This window comes from Crocodylus siamensis, chromosome 2 (genome assembly GCF_052110815.1).
Source record: "Crocodylus siamensis isolate JL-2025a chromosome 2, ASM5211081v1, whole genome shotgun sequence".
In the NCBI taxonomy this organism is placed as follows: domain Eukaryota; kingdom Metazoa; phylum Chordata; order Crocodylia; family Crocodylidae; genus Crocodylus; species Crocodylus siamensis.
The window spans coordinates 22,181,864-22,203,122 of NC_143396.1; the positions used below are offsets into that span (position 1 = coordinate 22,181,864).

The window sequence follows — 21,259 nt, forward strand, 5'->3', positions numbered from 1 at the left end:
GGCACCTGGCCTGAGTAATTGCAGACATGTGCCTTGCATTTTCTCAGTCCAGAGGAAACATATGTGCTGTTACCAATTGGTTCAACCTAGGCACGTTAGACTAACCTGCAAAGGTTGAATCAATTCAGGCTCTGGCTTTTTGAATGTCCCAAGGACTGAGCTATAGGAGGTACCTCCTCCTCCTCCTCCAGTGTCTGACACCAACTAGTCATAGATTTTCTCCAGTTACAATTTCAGGATTTACCTGGCCTTGTGCACATACTTGAAAGAACACATGCCATTACTTACTGGCCTGTCCAGCACAAATCCCTAGTGAACATACTCAGTGGGTGTATGTACACTTGTATGTCAGGAACTGAATTATATGCTATGTATAAAAACCAAAAGCTGCAATGAAGTAGGACTTAGCCAAGTCAAGTGTCCACATGAGATTTCTTTTCATCTTCCCTGAGTTCCTCCAAAATTCTTTGTTGTAAGTTGCCTTCATCAGCCTCAAGACTAAGTCACAAAAACTGGCACGAAAACGACAACCCACCCACCTTTTTCATAAATGTTCTCTAAAGAATTCAAGCACAATGGACTAGGCGTGCACATACATATTTTGGACCAAATTCTCTTCCACCTATGTAAGTATCTAAGTGCAATTCTATCCTACCCTATTCAAGTATTTGCAAAACCCTTAAAAATCTATTTTGGAAAGACACCATAGCTACTTCCAGATGAACGCAGCCGTGTGGTACATGGTGCTGCAGACACATCAGCGGTGCCATATGCTGCACATTCAGCTGTTTTCCGTGCTGCAGGGACCACAGCAGAGGCACTTTTTGACTCCTGGATATTCAGGCTCTGGCTCCCAGCCGGCTCTGAGTGGCAGGATTGCCACTGCTGCAGTCCCAGGAGGCCCCCAGAACCCCAGTTAAGGCTTCTGGGGCCAGCCCAGTGCTTGCCTCAGCCTCCCCTACCCCACCTGGGATGACCTGTTGTGCACCAGAGGATCCATAGCATAGGCATTCCCTGGGGAAAACAAGGTATGCTGCTGCTAGTTGTCCCCAGGGAAACAAATGTCCACGCCCATGTGAACGCAGCCCATCATTTTATCATTAAGTTTGAGCCCCAAGACGCAGTGAGCAGGAGGACCCACACATCTTTTATATGCACAGTTTTTTAGGGGGCATGAGCAATGTAGAATAGAATTGTACTTACATGTCTAAGTCAATGTAATAAGCAGAAAAGAATCTGGGCCACAGGGTAGAATTCTGTTTCCCTGCCGAGATGAACAAATGACACTTACATAGTTTCTAAGATTCATACATTCATAGACTGTAAGGCCAGAAGAGACCTCGGAAGATCATCAGGTCCACCCCCCTGCACCAAGCAGGAAAGATAACTAGGGGTCAGGTGACCCTAGTGAGGTGACTGTCCAGGCTCTTCTTGAAAATTTCCAGGCTAGGCGATTGCACCACCTCTGGAGGGAGTTTATTGCACAGTCTGGACACCCTGACTGTGAAGAAGTTTTCCCTAATGTTGAGCCTGAATCTATCTTCCAGGAGTTTGTGGCCATTACTCCTGGTTTTCTAAATCACCCAACAGCAGTCTATAACACCTCATGTAATGGCCTGAGTCATGTGTACATGATTCCATTTCTCATATGACAGCAGTCCTGCCCTACACAACAAAGTCTGTTCCTCCTACACATGCCTGGAAGTGATTCAGTGCTGTCCCTGAAGTGTCTAAGGGTGCCTATACACAATTAGGGAGGCTGCTCTGGCACACTAATTACAGTGCATCGGAGCAGACTTGATTAAACAAATCTGCTGGAGTGTGGTAATTACTGTGCTCTGGGAGCCTCCAGTGTCTCATTTGATGAGCTTTAGATAAAGCACCTCTGCCGCCATTTTGAAGCACAGGGACTATGATACAAGAGACACATTGGGCGCTTTGGTTAAAGTGGCTCGCGAAGTGCCCTCCTCCCCCCCCCACACACACATGTATAAACACCCTAAGTTTCTAAGTCCACTTATGCTGCATGAGATTCAGTTCTTCTATGAAGGCACAGAAGTGTAGTATAAATCCCTGAAACTGTAGTTGAATAAAGACTGAGTGTTTCTGTTCCACCTTTTGGCCAGGAACTGAGGTTCTAAACTCATCTCTCTCTAAAAGAATTTGAACGCAGCCCTCCTACATCATGGGACAGCAACAGAATTACCAGGCTATGCAGCCAAGAGCACCTTTCTCTTAAGACTGGACCACTAGCAGCCAAAAAGAAAAGCATCTTAGAGATGGAAGAAGAACAAGCAAGAGACCCTGACTATGACTTAGGGGCGGTAGATGCTGCCTTTGCTGAGGAGGCTTGTAAATAAGCCATTACTTCAATTCTGTTTGCATTGCTTAAGAGTCTTTGGGAATAGGCAGAAATGCAGCTCCCAGGACTTGGAGCAATTCATAGAAACTGCCATGAGTTACACCAGTGGTTTCCAAACTTGTTTTTCCATGCCCCACTGCTGGGAGTGGAGTGTAGCAGTGGCAGCGGAGACCCAGAGGCAGGGGTGGGGGAGCTCCCTAGGATGCAGCGCGGCCTGTCTTTTCTGTGCAGCACTGCCGGCATTGCCCCCATGACCTTCCTTTGGGTCATGACCTGGGGTTGGGAACTGCTGATTTAGACCTATCTTCCCAACCCAACAGACATTAGCTATTGGATCAGGAGGGTGAAGGATAAGCTCCAATTCGGAGCCAATCCAGGGTGAAAGGCTGTGTCTGTGCATCCTCTCCCTCTAGGTCCACCTCTCACCCCTTGCAGCTCTGCCGCTGTCTATGGCTGGGAGTAAGGGTGCACCAATAGAGATTTTGGGGACTAATACTGATAGATGAATTTTAAGGAGGCATATTGGCTAATACCAATCTGATTTTCAATACGCAGCTCTTCAGCCTGAAGAGCTGCACCCAGCTGGTAAGTCTGGTGTGGTGGAAGAGGTTTGGGGGCACAGATCAAGGCATCTGTGGTGAGGGAGGGAATGGGATTAAGGCTGGGGCTGGGGCTGGTGTCGGGGCTGGGGCGGACATGGCGTGGAGAATGTGGCTCGTCTGGGGGGCACAGTAAGAGAAACAGCTCTCACTGCTGTGTGTGGCTCATCCAGTGCTCATCTAGTGGCTCCTACCACTGTTCCTGCAACTTATCCAGGATGGGGGGGTGTGCCCCCAGATCTCCCCAGCCAGGAAGAGCCTCACCCCATCCCACCCTGCCTCGCATAGATCAGGGGGCACATGCCCCACCTTCCTGCCCCCCAACCCATGCCCTCTTGGATGAGCAGCAGGAGCAGTGGCAGGAGATTCCAGATGAGCACTGGATGAACCATGTGCAGTCCCTTCCCGCCCCCAACCCTGACGAGCCACACCCCCATCCTATGCTCACCCCGGCCCTGGCTTGGCAGCTGTAGCCCAGCCCCAACCCCAACCCCAACCCCACATCCACCCTCACCATGGGGTCTTTGATCTGCCCCGCCACACCCCTTCTCCCTCCCTCTTCCCCTTCTCACCTCCCACCACACCAGACTTACCTGCTGCACGCAGCTCTCCATACTGCTGACTCTACTGCTCGCTACCTATGCACTATTCTACAGCTGTGCACACACACGGGCATTTATCAGACAAATTATAGGCTGCAATAGGCCTATTTCCAATACAGAAAAAATTCTTTATATCATTACTGATCTGATATCAGACCAATGTATTGGTGCATCTCTATATGGGAGAGAGGAGAAGGGAGGGGAGAGAGGTCCATTCTGAAGTTCTTTCAGCCCCACTGGAGTGGGGCATAGGTAGAGTGGAGTCCCCCCTCCCCCCCTGAGGTGAGGAGCTACAATCCACACACCTCCCCACTCCAGTGGGACTGAGGAAACCCCAGAATGGACCTCCTTCCCCTGCCTTCTCCCCCTCCCATCCAGAGAGCAGATACAGCAGATGGGGCCAGGCTGTGCTGCAGGAAAAACAGAAAGAAATTAATAAAGGTGCTCCAGTTTGGAGGGTTAATTTGTTGCATTATTGGAGTGCCCTGAAGCTGTGCTTTTCCATTTGAGCACAACTTTAGAGTATTTTCAAGGGGCCGATCATGCGACAGATGTCATTTCTATCTGCGCTCTTTGGGAGCACTGAACAAGCAGCACTGGAATAGAGATCAGGCTCCCATTGTGCTCCGCCTACTTGAAATGCCTTCCCAATGGGACTGTAATTCATGCCAAGACTGTAGTATTTTGCAAGCCTTTTAGCAACAGTTCTTATGACAGTACTTCTTCATGTAGGAAAGACCTTCTCTGAATCCCCAGCAAACACACCCCTATGTATACCTGTGCCTGTGTTTGGTGAAAGGAAATGAAAAAGCCTGATGAATCATTAGTAGCAAACTGTAAGGTCTCAGACCTCCCCTTAGAAAAATAAGCAAGCCCACATCTCTAATACTCAGCATTCTCCAGCTGTCTGTCGTAAAACCACTCTGCCTTGTGGGGCATTAACTGACTCCACTGTCAAATCATTCCTGAAACCACATTTTACTTGTGACATCTCTCATCACACATCAGCTCACGCAGCAGGAGAATAATGGAAGCCTGGTGACTCACTGACGGCATGGGTGACTCATCTGTTTGATGACTCATTTGTTTCCAGTTTTGCTCATGCGCTGTATGCCTGAGTACCCTGCCACTTGCATTGATGGGATTCCACTGGCCTAGATCCTGGCCCCACTTGTAACAAAGCAGCTCAGAATAGTGCCATGATTGAAAGTGTCCTGTCTCTGATGCATTGGTATTAAAGAGAGACCCACTGTGTAAAATACATGAATAGCATTGGGAGCAGGAGCCAGAACCCAGGATTCCCTCCCTTCTAGGGTAAAGCCTCTTTCCTAGGCTCCCATGCTTCCTTTCCTATTGGCCTCACAACTCTTTCCTCTTAGTTTCCTAGTGGATTACCTTCAAGGGAACACAAGGGTCAAAGGTGCCCTTGACCATTTTTCCTGTATAACTTGGGGATTAGGGCACTCTGCTGGGACATACAAGGCATTGGTTAAGTCAAATCCCTTGACTGCTTGGAGTTTCTTGTGTTATGGACCACTAAGGTATTTATGGAGGAAGATCTTTATGCTGCCAACACAGACATCTGGCCATCAGAACTAAGAAAACCATGCCAAGACTTTTACACCATCAGAAATAAATGAGATTCCAGCTAGAAAGTCTCAGCACAAGTTAAAAATCCCCATTGAATGAATGGAGGGCCATGTGCTTCCTGAATGTGTCAAAATGCCACATGCTGAAAGGAATGAGAGAGCTATCTTAGAATTCCTCTCTAGGGGAGTACACGTGTATTGAATGTGTAGGAAAGCTACATGTCTGCACAAAGTAGAATGTCTTTCTAATTCTGGTTGTGTACATCAGGACCTTACCAGCTTCTATGTAAAAAGGGCGTCATAGGATTTAGGCCATGGGGTACACATACACTGAAGTAGCAGCATGTCTCAGCTAGACTTTCTCCAGGCACAGCTTTACCATGAACTCAACCCAGAAACAGGTCATCCCCAGATTATCTGGGGCAAAAGTCAGGAGGACAGCCAAAGAGGGATATGCTGAGTTGGCCTACTGATGTACTTCCAAATGTGAAATCTTGGAGCATACAGTCAGAAATGGGTTAGCAGAGCATGCTTAGGAGCAAGGCACATTAGTGACATGGTGCCAGCTTACCCTAGGATATGTGACACCTAGTAAGTAGCTAGGTTTTGGTCATTGGTGTCTAATAAGAGTCTTGGTACTTTCTAATTCCACCTAGAACTCTTAAAAAGCTTTGTTGTAGCATAATCAAAACCACAGATTGGAGAACCACATAACAATGACAAGTTACCTGAAATTTGGACAAATTTAAACTGGTTTGACAGAAAGGTTGAAGTGCATTTTCTTGAATTGATAGGTCTTTCTCTAATTTTGAGGATCTAATTTATAAGACCATCCAGACTGTTTATAGACATGTCCTTGGTTCCCTTCTATATTTGAATTCTTCACAAAAAATCCTTAACCCTTAATCCCTCCTGTGAGATAAAGAAAGAGTATTATTCACAGTCTCAGACAGGTGAAGTATGGCATAGTGACTAGTGGAGTTAGTCATATGTTCTCATAAGATTCCCCAACTGGGAAATAACAACAAAGAAATACCAATGAAGAATGGAGAAGGAGACCCTTGAGCAAAGAAGCAATGTTTGTAAAAGTAGAACCGTACCATTTCAATAAAATTCAGAAGGGACTCTCTGTTTTCATGCCAGATTGAATATAGTTCTTCCTCCAAAGGAAATTTTTCACATCCCACCTCCACGGTAATTTCAAAACAGTTTGTATGAAGATAGTTAAAATCCGCCATACCTAAAGTCATAAGAAGAGAAGCAAAATTATTGCAAACAATCCATTTCACATTTGGAAGAAGGGCACTATGACACCCAAAAGCTTGCCTATGTCTATGCCAACCGTACAGTTAAGTCTGATTTAACTGTATGGTTGGCACAGGCAGGCATATAAAAGATGACACTCACAAGAATTCTTGCCTCTCACAGATAATGGGTAAAATTTTAAAAAGTACTCACCTTATTTGCCCAAATACAAAATGACCCTAAATATAAGATGACCTGCCCCGCCCTCCCCCCTCCCCCCCAGTACTTAGATTGAACACATGGAAAAAATTTAAATTTATTAAAATTGTCCATGTGTGGAATCTAATTATTGGAGGATCATTTTAAATTCATCACCACCCCACTGCTGCTGACAGTTGGGGTAGAGGTAATAAGGGTCACAGTAATGGGATAGGTGGTATGGGTCAGACAGTGGGGGAGACAGTAGAGGAACAGGCAGTGAAAAGCAGGCATCTTATCCCCTACTGCCTGTTCCCCATCACTTATCTGCCCCCTATGGTTTCTGGCTGCCCCAGTTCCTCATCCTCATGTTCCTCCTCTCCACCTGCTCCACATTGCTTCTGTCCCCCACAGCCTCAGACCCCCACCCCTCTTCTCTCTATCTCCCCCCTTCGATGTCTTCCCCCAACCTGCCCCTCTATCCCCTCCACTTACCTTTGTTCTGCACCAGCAGGCTCTGTTCCTGATGCAACATGGGGCATGGAGCATGGCTCCAGCCTGGCCCTGTAGCAGTGGCATGGAGCCTACGCTGCTGCTATGGGCCAGGTTGGAGCATGTTCTCCATGCTCCAGACTGCAGTGAGGACAGACCCTGCTAGTGTAAGGAGGAGTGTGGAAGATGGGGAGAGAGAAGGAGAAATGGCGTGGGGGTGTGACTGAGGGCTGCAGGGGAGGAGCGCTGGGGTATGCAGAGGCTCCAGCTCCAGTTCTGGCAGTTGCCTGCCCCTCCACTGCCTTGTACTCAGCTGTAAGGTGAGAGGCTTTTTTCCCCTTCATGTTAAATGTGGGAGGAAAACTTCTCTTCTAATTGAGTAAATACAGTAAGTCTCAGGTACTTTTTCCCCCATTTTCAGGAGTGATTTGAGCATTCAGGCCTGGGTCCAAAAAGGGTGTTGCAATGCTGAGCCTTTAATGTTTAGATGCTTAGCTCCAGGCACAGAATCCACACAGTCAAATTAGGCACCTCAATTCCCTATCTATTAAATGGAAAGGTTTAATCATCTGAAGATCCTAAATTCAGCTGGGGCTTTGGATCAAGTTTTAATTTATCTTTAATAAGGTTCTTACTTGGGTTTCACTTCACTTTACAGATTAGCAGAATCTTACCTCCAGGAAAGCTGTACCACTCTGCACCATTTATAATGCCTCCTCGTTTCCCAAAACTTCCACCACAGCGAATTTCTGATTTGTCTGAGATGACTGGATGTGCATCTGCATATGCTTTAGCCAGCAGTTTGAACATCTGAAATGAAGGGAGTTGGCAAATATTTAGTTGCTCTGTCAAGGATAAGCACTTTTCCCAATTACCTTTCCACCACTAATTTCCACTCAGCACTAGCCGCTTAAGCTCAGATACCAAACAGTAAGCCAGACTGTGTTCTCTAGGACTTTACAAACAAGGAAACCTCTCTACAAGACTATCGCTCCTCCTACACATGGGGCTTTGCTATCTCTTGAGCATTGTCAGCTCCTTGGAGGGCATGCTGTGCTTTCTCTGTAGGGTTCGTACTTCAATCTGAACTACCAGCCCCCCTGTTATCTTCTGTGGTATTTTTCTTTCTTTCCTTTTTTCTCTTTTTATTTAATCCAATTAAAAATAAATCCAGAAAGACTTTCTGGATTCAAAAGTAGGAATTAAATCTATTCTAGTTTGTCAGGGCCTCCATTCACTACTTCTGCTTTTCAAAGGTAGAGCAGAGGTCCAACAGGTTTGACCTCTACACTAATCTCAGTTCAATGGGAATGTCACAGGGCTTTCAGGAATATGTAGCAAACATGGATGCTCTTCATTTTACTATATACTCTGCTAGATTAACCACTATTTCTTCTTTGGGCTGAATGGCAGATGGAAGAAGGTACCCTTAAGAAAGTGAGCAGGTTATGCTCTACTGGCTGGAGGCATGGACCGCACACAAGTCATTGGAGGAAATGACTGTTAGTGAAGGATGGTAGATTGATACCTGCAAAAAGAAAAGAAAGTGCAGTTGGGAAGGGGGAAGAAATAGTAGACATTTAGGGAAAGTGATTGTCCTGTTTCCTGGACAATTTGTTTTGATGTTTGCCTCAAATTGGCATCTAATCCCTAGACTTTTATCTAAATCCCATATTCTAACTTTGGTGGGTTGCAAATCCCGAAGCTATTCCATCAGCCTCTCGCTGGGCATGTCTATGCAAGATGCTTTACCATGCATTAGACTAATCTAAAGCATCGCCGTCTACATGTGTAGCAATTACTGTGCATTAGATTAGTCTAATGCACCATTTGCTAGTACCACTAGATACAGGTACTAGAACATGGCACATTAAACTAATGCACTGTATCACATGTGTAGATGCTGACCAGGAGCAAATTGCTTCCAGTCAGCCCAAGCAGTAGGGAACCACACTGCTGCCTGGCTAAGCCCTGAGCTCCAGGGGTAGAGGAAGCTGTCCCTGGCTCCAGGGGCAGCTCCCAGCTGTGCAGAACTCAGGTTCAGCTGCAGCTAGTTCTCCCAGGAGGCTGTGTATGAGCTGGTAGAGGCTGGGCACACTGGCGCTTGCCTGCTCCTTGATGAGAGCTTCACAGGTGTACTGGGTGCAGCCCCGCACTGGTGTGGTAACCACATAGGGGGCAACTGGCCCAGAAGCATGCAAGCATGGACCCCTGCTTCACAGGGACCCCAGAGCTAGGCATGGCTGCTGACAGACTGGGTCAGGCTCTGCCATTATACCAGGTACTGCAGGGCCTAGACAGCACAGCCAGGGGCAGGACTGGCCACTCAGTGGCATGAAGACAATTTCCAGCCTTGGGGCTTCTTCATGGTCCTTGCTGCCCTGCACCCTAGTGCCTCCACCTTAGCTTCAGGATGCATGCCATAGGGAAGCTCCGGGCCCCACTGCTACTGTGATTTCAGCTTGAGGGGGAGGCATAGCTCCTGGGGGAAGGAAGCACAGGTACAGTATGGTTGCCATGGGCCCTGCCTCCCCAGCTGGTGGCTCAGATCAACACACACTCCTCCCAGGAGAACTGGCCACAGCTGAACTTGAGCTCCATGGGGCTGGAAGCTGCCCCCAGAGCCAAGGACAGCTCCCTCCAGCATTCAGAGCCCAGGCCTGACCCCCCTCCCCTCCCCCCATGCTTCCTGGTAGCCCAGAACCCCCTGCCAGCCTGAACCCCCTGCCAGGGGAGCCTGGAGCTCCTCCTGGCTGCTGCAGGGGTGCATGGCAGGGCAGGAGCAGCCTTAGACTAGGCTGCTTCTGTTGGGTGTAAAACTGCACCTGACATGAGTACACGTGTAGGTAAATTCTCAGGCAATTTACTGTGTAGTAAATTCAGGTGCATTAAGTGTATGTGTAGTTGCACCCACTGAGTACGTTTCAATAAAAAAGTTTGCCCAAAATCTAGGATGAAATGCTTCAAAAACTCATGATACTAGAACTCAAATCCCAGTTTGAACTGTGCCACAAACAATTTAGAATCTTATCACAAGTAATTTAAACACAGTGAATACAAAAGCATCCAGTGTACAAGAGCACCTAAGTGGCTTTGAAAGCTAAAGTCTCATGACTTAGGAACCTAATGGTTTCGATGCTTTGGGAAATGTTATCCATTATATGTAGTGAAATTATCAGGATTCTAAATCACGTAGGTACTGTAGTAATAGTAGAAATAATAATCATGAAAGCAGCAGCAGCCTGTTTGCACTTCACCAAATGTGCCAAGTGCTCTGGGGATTAAATAGTTTATTTTATTGAGCTTGTAAACTGAAGTAACTAATGCCAGTTACAGGCCTCCTTATTTCTCCTGGCACAAACTAAAACTGTTTATAACACCTCTAGCTTAGTGTCATTAATACTAAGCTGAATACACGCCTCTAACAGAAACTGAAAAGTGTTATAAAAAGGCATTCAGCAGTGCATGGGCCTGAGTAGACTATTGTAGTGCTGAAGTGTCCGCTTGAGAAAAGCCAGCCAATGCCATAGGCCCATGAGGGGTTATATGTGCCAGAGTGATTACGAAGCGGAGAGTAAGTCTATGACTACACACGACTAGATTCACGAGCCAGTCTGCAGCTTAGAGGGAAACTGCAAGGAGAGGACAGATTACAGGAAGGAAAGAGGAGTTTATATATTTTTGGTGACATTTTATGCTTGGTTATAGGGAGTCAATTGACCCTATTATAAAACAGAGGGGTAATTTTGTCACCCATGGGACAAAAAATGACAGCAGAAGACAAAACAAGATGTGGAAACCTAACAATTAAGCCTTGGAAAGAGCTAGGATTCACAAGCAGAAGGAAGTAACTGTTTTATTTATCCATCCCAGAAGTCATTGCTTACTTTCAACAGAGCACTTAGGATGTTCCATTTCAACTGACAAGCAAAGATCCAAGCATGGGACTGAATGACAGACAGATCATCTGCAGGATAACTCTGAAAACTCAAGACTCCATTGGAAAAATGAGTGTATTTAAATTGATTATAAATAACTAGTGTTGTGGATATTTGGGGCATCAATCCTGATCTCAATAACCCTTCAGGGATTTATGGGCCCAGTTCTGTTTCTAATGATGTCAATTGGACATTCAGGGTGACATTTTAAAAAGGCCCAGAGCGACTTTTGAAAGGAGCCTTTTTCCATAGGAGCCTAAGCCCTATTGAACATCACCGAAGTGATTTTGAAAATTTGATTCCATGTCTCCACTAGGCAACATGATGCTGACGTAAAGAAGAAATCAGAAAAAAGGAAACTGCTTACAGTTTCCAGTTTTAGGGACAAGCTTCACTAACCATTAACATTTGCTTGGAATTTCTAAAATACTTTAATACTTTTTCCAACTCAAAGATTAAAAGTGGCTGTTATTGATGTCAGATTTCACAGTTTTGTTGTTTTCTTGCACACACTCAAGGAAGGCACTAATTTAACTTTGTATGTAATACTCCATCCTCGTTGACAGCCATGCAGTTTTCTTGACTTTACTGAGGATGCATAGGTGTCACCGGGACCAGCTTTCTGATATTAGGGCTCTGAATTTTGGGTTTGGTGCTGAATTCAGTGCAAGACCATGAGTGAATACTTAAATCAACTTTGTGGTTTCCTAATCCACTGATCAGTGTTAACTCAGACCTTAGCAAAAGTTAAAGAAACCTGATCTGACAGAGGTTAAAGAAAGCCAGTGCAGACAGAGGTGCAGCTCCTCGCTGTAGCTCAGAACACTTTGCATGAAGCATTTCTGAGTTACAATGATCCCTTGGAACAAGCAGAAGTTGTAAAGGAGGAGAGGAATCTACTTTCTGGCTGCAAGTGTGAAGCCAGTTTCTCCTAGCAGTGGCTCCTCCTCTCTCAGCCTGTCCCTGTTTCAGAATGTGAGGAGAGAAAGGGAGCAGAGGGATCTCATTCTAGGGGCTCCCCATCCAGCTCTACTACACCCACCCCTCCCTCCAGCGGGGGCTGAAAACGCCCCAGACAAAACTCCACCAGTTCCCTTTCCCCCCTCCCATTCTGGCAGGCAACACAGACAAATTACAAAAGATACCCATGTTTTGAAACAGAAGATACTCTGTTTTGTAACATTTTCATCTGACCCCTCACTCAATTTTCACCTAATCGGCCATTTTTGAAGCTGTCTACAGTCATGCACTTGTATTTGGTAACAGCTATAAACTTCTTTGTGTGGCCAGATTGGGCAAAAATTGCCACTTCTGTCTGTTCCCTGTGTCTTGCATAGCTGCAACCAGTCTTCAGAGGTAATTCTGGTAGGTGGAAATCAACCAATTATAGTAGCATCCCTGACATACTCCCTATACCACCAAAACAATGAAGGGGTTAACTTGGAGACCATAAGGGGGTAGCACGGTGGTCAGTATGGATATTTGTAGATGTGCTCAGCATTTTGTCAACAGTGTTAACTGCGTCACACTGTTCAAATTAAATTTCAGTTCAAATGAAGAGTTAATAGAAAATCATTGACCATCACAGCAGGGGCCACTGGCTATTAGGGCTGTGCGAAACAGCTATGTCTCAGTTCGATTTTGGATTCAGCCATTTCAGAGGACAGTGATTCATTTTGGTATTTCAGATCACTGTTCCGTTTCTATTCAGCTGAATCTGCTTCAGAGTTTTGACGCGGTTTCAGTGATTTGGCCATAGGCTATAATAGGGAATCACTAAAATGCCTGTAACTTTGTCATTTCTTGCCTAATTCACATGTATATTGCAGGGATGGTAGCCCCGTCCAAGGTCATGAAGCCTACCAGGTTTCAAGGAGATAGGTATAGGGTTTTTTGTGAAACTGAACCTCAAACTCTTCAAAGCAAAACTCATGTCACGTGTGTGTATTAAGGCATGGAAGGATAAAAACAGCAGGAATGCTAGCCCCTTCTGAATCCATGAAGCCTGCCAGGTGTCAAGCAGGTACATTCAGGGGTTTCTGTGAAACTGCACCTCAAACTGTTCAAAGCAAAACTCGTGACATGTGTGACTTTGTGTGTGTGTTAAGGTGCACCGGGATCAAACCAGCAGGGATGGTATTCTGTAACAGGGAGCCTTCCTGGTGATGGTTAGATCTCTGCCTATCCACCTGTTTCTGGACCAGCTGCCCACCCCTCCTTTTTGGGCCATACCTTGATGATTCAGATGTTTCCGAGGTGGGAGGCTGCGACACTGAGGTGTCTTGGGGTGACATCCATTCTGCAGCTCCGTACCTCCCTTAACATTGTGGCCCATGCCTTGCACATTGCATCCTTTACCCCCTCCAGCTCTGGTCTCCTCTCTGGAACCTTTGGCTCCCTCTTATGCCCTGGCCCTGCCTTCAGGTCAGTTGGAACCCTGAGCCTCTTGCCTTGGGCATTCCTTGTGGTGGGCCCCTGGCCCTTTGACCCCTGCTTTGGGTCCTAGCCCCAGCATGGACCAGTCAAGGATACCTCTGATATCTTTTATTAAACCAAATGAATAGTTGGAGAAATATATCTTAGCAAGCTTTTGGGTTTAAAAACCCTTCATTAGGCTGAGGAAGCATCTAGTTGGTGTGTGTGTGCTCTTCCTGGATGGAATGAATAGTAAAGAAGGCAGAAGCTGGCTTGGCATGCAATGCAGGCAAGAAATCCAGTCAGTGAAAATATAAATGGAGATGTCAGGGGGTGAGGAATAGACTGGGGGGCAGGGGGAGGAAGGGGGATGTAGCAGGTAAAAGTGGTGAGGTACCTGAGGAGTCAGATGCCAGGCAGATTATAGTATGTCATAAATCCAATGTCTATTTTGGGTGCATGAGTTTTTATATCCAGGAGGCTGATGAAGTGATGTTTATAAGCTTGTCTATGAAAAGTGGTTTGTAAATTCAAACAAACACCAAACTTCATTAATCTCATCACTAGAGGCCAACAGCCCAAAACACACCGAATGGATCTAAACCATGCCATGACAAGAAATGCAAAACCTACCAACTACAGACAAGAATACCCAACTACCTATGGGGTTACATTTCTCACAAGAAAGGCACTCTTGTTTCCAATCTCTCAGGCCTGATCCTCAAAGGGAATTTACAAAGCACTTTTCACAGACAAGCTTATGAACTTCAATTCATCAACCTCCTAGATACAGAACTCATGGAATCAATATAGACATTGGATTTATGACACACTATAACCTGCCCAAAATCTGACTCCCCAGGTACCTCTCCACTTTTACCTGCTACATCTCCCTTTCCCTCCCCCCACCCCCAGCCTGTTCCTCACCTCCTGACACCTACATTTACATTTTCACTGACTGGCTTTCTTGCTTGCATTTCATGCCAGCCTCTGGATTCTTCACTATTTATTCCATCCAGGAAGAGCTGGGGACCTTCCCAGTGCAGGTGAGACCTCAGCCCACCTACCTGTTTCTGGGCCAACCACCCACTCCTCTTTCTCCTGCCATGCCTTGATGGTAAACCAATTCAGATGTTTCCAAGGCAGGAGGCTGCCCATTTAGGCCCCTGATGTCTAGGGGTGACATCCATTCTGCAACTCCGTACCTCCCCTAACACTGCGGCCCATGCCTTGCAGATGGCATCCCAAGCAGCTAAGCTCACCTGAAGCACCACAACTCCACTCCAACCAGCAAGCCTCAGGCCTCTCAAAGATCTTACAGGTCTGGGCTTTCCCTAGCCAGGACTGTGTGCACATGTGGTGGCTGGAAGTTATAAGGCACCTCCTAACCACCTTTCACCAGGGAGGTTTGCGGTCCTGGCACTTTTTGGGGGCTGCTGTGCCACTGGCAGTCCCACCAGACCTCCCTGACTCTGGCAGAGTTCACTTTTAGGTCATGCCCAGGACCTGGGGTTTCCTCCTACCCCATAGCCCCAGCCCATACCTCCAAGTTCGTCCTGGCATGGGAACTCAGCAAGGACATGTTCTTCCCCTGCTGGCTGGTGATATAGTGAGTGCTACCTCCAGCTCTGAGAGCAGGGCATTAAAAGGTTTAAAAAAATAAATAAAAAAGAAACAGATGCAGACAGAGTGAGGAGGGTTGCACTCACTCTGTCTGCACGTGGAGCTTGGGGAACCCCAGCAGCTGGAGGTTCACCTTGAGGAACACCAACTGCTCCACCAAATCAGGATCCAAGCAGATGTGGTGAGGTGTTACTACATCCCTAGCAATGCTGAACGCCCTCTTGCTCAAAACACTGTTCAGTGGACAGGACATGTGTTCCTGGGCAACCATGGCCAGATCCTGTCATATCTGGCTGCAGCTTGCCCAGTAGGCCAAGAGGTTGCAAAGCAGCAGCTCCATGTCCTTGGTGAGATAGGTATCCACTGAGGCCTTGGTGCTACCTTCTGATGCTGGGGTCTGGTGCCCCTGGACCCAAACATGGAAGCCATGCCTTTGGCCCACATTGGCAGAACCTGTGGTGGAGGAGATTGGCTGGTGGATGGTGAGCTGGCTTGGGAAAGTGGATCCCCCTCTTCCACATCCCCCTTCCACCACCCTTCTGCCTCACTGACTCTGTTCACCAGCACCACCATGCATCAATCCAGGGTTTTGCTGCCACAGACGCTCCTCTTCATCCTCAGGTCACACATCCCCACCAGCACATGTACATACTGGACCTCAATGGATCCAGATGTTTCTTGATGCCCTCTTTCAGCCGCTTTACCAGTGTCTGCACCTCTGGTGACAGTGGCTTGCCCACCCAGCAACATCAATTCCCTAGAACTTCTCCATTTGGTTCTGATGCTCCCTCAGTACAGGGATCACTTGGATAAGGAGGGCATTGCCAGCACTGAGGCTCTTGGTGGCTTCAAGGAATGGCTTGAGGACCACCAAGATCTGGGATATGGTATCCCACTTGTTTTGTTAAGGGGGCAACTGAACCTGATCTCCCCAACATGGCCATCTCATGGATGGCCTTCTGTTGCTCAACCAGCCTTTTGAGCATCAGGTATGTAGAGTTCCACAGAGTCTCCACATCCTGCATAATTCTGTGCTCAGCTCTGCCTGTTTGTCCTGCAGCATCTTGCCCCACTTGATACTCTGGTGAATGTAGCCCACTACCTTCCTGCATTTTGAAATGAGCTGGATGGTTGTGAAGGTGTCCTAACTGGCAACCCTGTCCCCCTCCAAGATGTCCCTGACTATAAGGTGGAATTTGTGTGCCACACAGCGGATGCCAACAAAATTGGCATCATGAACCGCCTTGGCCATATTGGCCCATTGTCAGTGACCATGAACCCATGGGTGAGCTCTCTCTGTCCAATAAGCCACCCCTGCACCATGCGGTTTATGGCCCTCATGATCTCCCTTGCTGAGTGGGACTCATCCATCACCTCTGCTTGAAGGAGAGTCCACTGATGCCTGACTGATAATACCAGTGCCCTGGGAGGGAGAGGTAGGCGTTATCTTCACCTTAGCTGCTACAGATGTCTGAGGTGAAGTGTAAAGCCACCTGCAGACCTGCCTTGCACAGCTCCTCCCTCAAGTACTCTCTATATGCCTCATACAGGGAGGCCACCACTGTCCTGCTGAAGGTGGTGCATGCAGGCACTTGGTATGATGGAGCCATGAGCTGCCTGAACCCTGGCCATTCAGCTAAGGAGAAGGGCTGACCACTGGCAGCAAGCATTTGCCCAATGCTCTGGGTGACCTCACTCACCTTGGGAATGTGTCCCCTTTTCCTCTGCCTTTTCCCCACTTGTCTAGGGTGGCCTGCTTCTGCTTCTTGTGGATGGGAGCTTTAGAGCGATAGGGGGACTTCTTTTTGGGTATGCTCCCACTGGTGCCAGGCTGGGGAGGAGCAAAGGCAAGGAGGTGGCTCCTCCTGTTATGCATCAGCATCCCCGTGGTGCTGAAGTGTTTGTTGTCCTTGCCCCAGCTCATCTTGCATTGGCAGTGCAGGGAGATAGCATACTTTGGATCATCTGCCACATCAAAATGATCCCACACTACACGCCCCCCCTCACTTCTGGGGCACAGGTGGAGATCCTGCCTTATCCCACTCCTCAGCAAGCAGAGGCACAACAGTGGAAGCTGAGCCACCTGCCCCCACAACCTCCTCCACAATGCCTTCCAGAGAAGGAGACCTGGCTCTAGGGGAACTTTGAGGCGTGTGGAGCACAAACTCAGATTTCTCCTCTTTCCCCAGAATTTCCCTGGCTATGACACTGATCTTCCCTGGTTTCAGATCCAGCTCCTCCTCTGCCACTGGGATGCTTTTGCTGGGAACTGAAATTGGGATGGAGGAGACTGTCATGTTGGTGCTTGTCATGCTAGTGTTGTTGGGGGTTATTACTACTGCTGGTGTTAGTGGAGGTGGGGCAGGTGCAGACACTGTTCCCACCTCCTTGCTGCCACTAACAGAAGAAGCCTCATGCTTGCTAGGGAAGAAGCTACAGCGCAGTAGTAACAAGCTACTGCATAGTAGGCTTTTTTTGATGGGGGGTGACTTATAGCTCTCCCTCTGCCCCCTCTTGCTCCTCTGCTGGAAGACCTAGCACCTGCCTTTCCAGCATACTTCATAATGTTTGCTGTTTTGGAAAATGTGTGCGTGTGTGTGAAATATCTTCTGTATGTTTACTATATCTTCTGTCTTTACTATATCTTCTCCTCTCTGCTTACTATATCCTTTATCTGTAATATTGGAAAGGTGCATCTAATCCTTTCCAAAAAGAGAGACTAGCAGGAGACTGACTAGGAAGCCAGTCACTGCAGCCAACCACAGTACCTTTCACACGCTGTTGCTTCTAGAGAGACAGCTCCCAAAAGGGACAGAAAGGCTTCACACAGAGCCTTATACGCTGTTTCTCTGTCCCTCCCTCTGAGCACTCCAATTGGAAGATACCACAGGGATGGATTGCAGAAACTGGTCAGCTACAGATGTCAATATTGGAGCTGTCCTCCCCTCTCCCCTGCTGCCTTCCCCCTCCTTCTTCTGAGTTTCTGTTTCCCCACAAGCCCACCTCCAAAACATTCTGAAACAATGTTTCTTTTATTTTGTAGATGTTTTGGAGCCATCCATTTCATTTAGGATCTGGTGTTTTAGGCACCAAAATGGACGAAACATCTCCGAACCCAAAGAGTTGCTGAAATTTTGCACAGACCTACTGACTACACACAGTCTATACATTTGAAAGCCTCTTAACAGAGCTTGGAAGTAATTAGGAGGTGATAATAAGCTTGTGTAAGCACTACTACATTGTTGCAGTCATTGGAAGATCCATTCCAGAAGCTGTAATTGACCTGATACTTAGCAGGGTGAGTGTTGTTGGCACATTTGATTTTATAAAAGGTGTTTCTTTGTGCCTGATAGTCTCTATTGTTCTGCAAAAATCCAAATAAATTTCCCTTGTGGGGATTAGGCAGACAAAGTTCTTTGGGTCAATGTGATATCTTTTATTAAACCAACTAAATAGTTAGAAAAATTGTTTTTGCAAGCTTTTGGGCACAAACACCCTTCTTCAGGAATAGGGAGTCTGCTGATGTTTTGTTTGCTCTCCTGGGTGGAATAGAAGCCAATATGCAAAATGCAGGTCTCTGAAAATGCAAAATGTTTGGCTGTGAAGATTAGAGGCAATGGAAGACAATAGGTATGAGACAGGTTGGTGGGGGTGGGGGGCAGGGGGTATGTTGACCTAGTGACAGAATGTAGCTGGTAAAAAGTTGACAGGTACCTGGGGTTATCCAATGGCAGGCAGATTATAATGGCTGTATCTACATGAGACGCTGACTGTGCAGTCATTACTATACAGTCATTTAGTACTTGTATACATAAGTACTAAATGACTATGCAGTAGCTGGAGTTACTGCACCGTAGCATCACCAAATAGCTTTGAAGAGACGCTTTAGTGCATTACTAAGAGTAGTGCATTACTACTATGCAGTAGCATCACATCATACTTTGTGCCACGTGATGCTACAGCGCAGTAGTAACAAGCTACTGCATAGTAGGGCTGTGTGAAGCTTTGGTCCCTGATTCAATTCAGCAGAGATTTGGCCTGATTTGGTGACTGAATCTCTGAATGTGAATTGAATCAGGAGACTCTTTAATCTCTCTGAATCAAAGCGAACTCTCTGAGTCAATTCAGAGAGATTTGGAAAGATTCAGACATAGACACAGCTTTAAATGTTTTTTCTACATACCTCAAGGTACCAGGTGACTCACAAATGCTGAGATGGTGGGGCAGATGGAGCATCCCACAGGAGCATAGGGAGGGTCCCCAGCGCACTCAGCAGCAGACCTGGAAGTGGACCAGAAGCACTTCCGGTCCATTTCCAGGTCTGCTGGAGAATGCAGTGGGGGTCCACCCCACGCTCACCCAGTTGATGACTGGTGCCTCCTGGGTCTGGGGGGGCACCTGGGGTCCCACTGTGGCTGATTGCTGAGCCAGAGGGGTGCAGGAGGTCCCCACAGTGCCCTCCCTGGCAGACCTGAAAGTGGACCAGAAGCACTTTGGGTTCACTGCTGAGCAAGAGGGAGGGGCCCCCACGCTCCTGTGGGATGCTCCGTCTGCCCCAGCTTTACAGCATTCATGAGCCACACCAGGTACTTTGAGGCATGTAGAAAAAACATTTAAAGCTGTGTCTATGGCCGAATCACTGATTCTCTAAATCAGCATCAAATCTTCAAATTTGGATTCAGCTGAATCGAATCAGGGACAGTGATCCGAATCAACTAATCAAATCACGGTCCCTGATTCGGGCCAATTCTGAATCAAATACAGCCCATTTTACACACTCCTACTGTGCAGTCAGTGTCTTGTGTAGATACAGCCAATGTGCCATAAATCCAATGTTTAGTCCTTAGACCAACATGCCTATAACCCTTGTAGGCATCGATACCTTGTAGGGACAATACTTACCTGAATTCCTAAGGATTGTCATTCCTAAAAGCAACACTGTATATACATGTTAATTAATCCGGTTTAAATTCCTTAATTTGGATTGCCCTAGTCTGCATTAATCTTAGTTCTCATTCAATGAGGGCTAGTTAATTCAGACTGGAGCCCATTTTAGTTCAAACTACAGACATCTGTATGAATATAGTTATTGCTGCAGTCTAGATTAAACCTAAAAAAACATAAGATCTATAAATAGCCTATATCACCAGCTAATAATTTTACACCAGGGGAATCACCAATAGCTGTATAAACCTGTTCTAAGTATGCTTTGGAATACTGGTCCAGCCCACAAAAGACTCAACAGGACAAAGTGGCAGAGCAGAGCTGGGGCACTTCATTTTTTGTTGCAGCCAAGAATGCAAATGTGCTAAGTTTGCCCTTGCACAAATGAATTCTTCTGGGTCAGCGGTCAGAACAAAGGTGAAGACTAAGAGAGCAGCAGCAAAAACTAAGCAACACTATTACAGGATGCAGTCCCCTGGACAACAGCAGTTGCAGATGAAGTTATTTAACTACAGATCACTAAGCAGGTATGTTTTTTTCATTCTCTGGGCAAAATTTAAAGTGATACTGTTAATATTTTGAGATGCTCTAATGGGCTAATGAGGAAAGCTGATTTTAATTGGCAATCTCACATGGATTCTCCTCCCAATGTCTATTTTAAACCTGTAGCTTTTCATTTTTCTGGTCCCTCTTCCTCTGGTTTACTGGCCATAAACAATCAGCTGCTGACTGGCTAATGAAAGGATTTTTGCCTGTACCTGATACTTTATGTAGCTTCTCCTTGAAATATTTCACAGAAATCATGGCCATGCAATCTAGAAAGAATACACGGAACACTTAAATTAAGTGACACCTGACCCGGTGAGGCAGAAGCTATTCCAATGTTGTTTAGCCACTGACTATTAAATATAAAATGGAGAAGCACCACTGAAATCAGAAGCAGGGACCCCTCCCTTGCAGGACAATGCCCATCTCTCTAAATTATACTCCTAGTTTGCTTTTCTCCCTGCCCCAGATAACTTCCTCTCTCAGTTGCCCTATAGTTCATCATCAACAGAACGCCTAGCCCTTGGCTTGTACTTAAGACACTTTACTAGGAGGTGGGGGTGGGGGGATATAAACCTAAAGCTCCCACTCCCTGTGCAAATGGCTTAACCACTAGACATGTAGGGGGTGGACTCTCCTTCTCCCACCACCCCTCACTAGTTGTAGTTTTTCTGTGACTAGCATTTCAAGGAATTATATGCAGTTT

The 21,259-nt window shown here is 46.8% G+C and overlaps 1 protein-coding gene across 2 annotated transcripts in view; it reads right to left on the reverse strand.

Moving 5' to 3' along the window:
* Positions 1 to 21,259, reverse strand: part of CPZ (carboxypeptidase Z) — a 72,407-nt gene that overhangs the window by 17,345 nt on the left and 33,803 nt on the right. For both annotated transcript variants that reach the window (XM_090035504.1, XM_090035503.1), the window contains exons 8-9: positions 7,762 to 7,897; positions 6,253 to 6,392 (exon numbers count right to left, since the gene is read on the reverse strand). In XM_090035504.1, the coding sequence (XP_089891630.1) occupies positions 6,253 to 6,392; positions 7,762 to 7,897 (276 nt within the window). The remainder of the gene's footprint in view (positions 1 to 6,252; positions 6,393 to 7,761; positions 7,898 to 21,259) is intronic.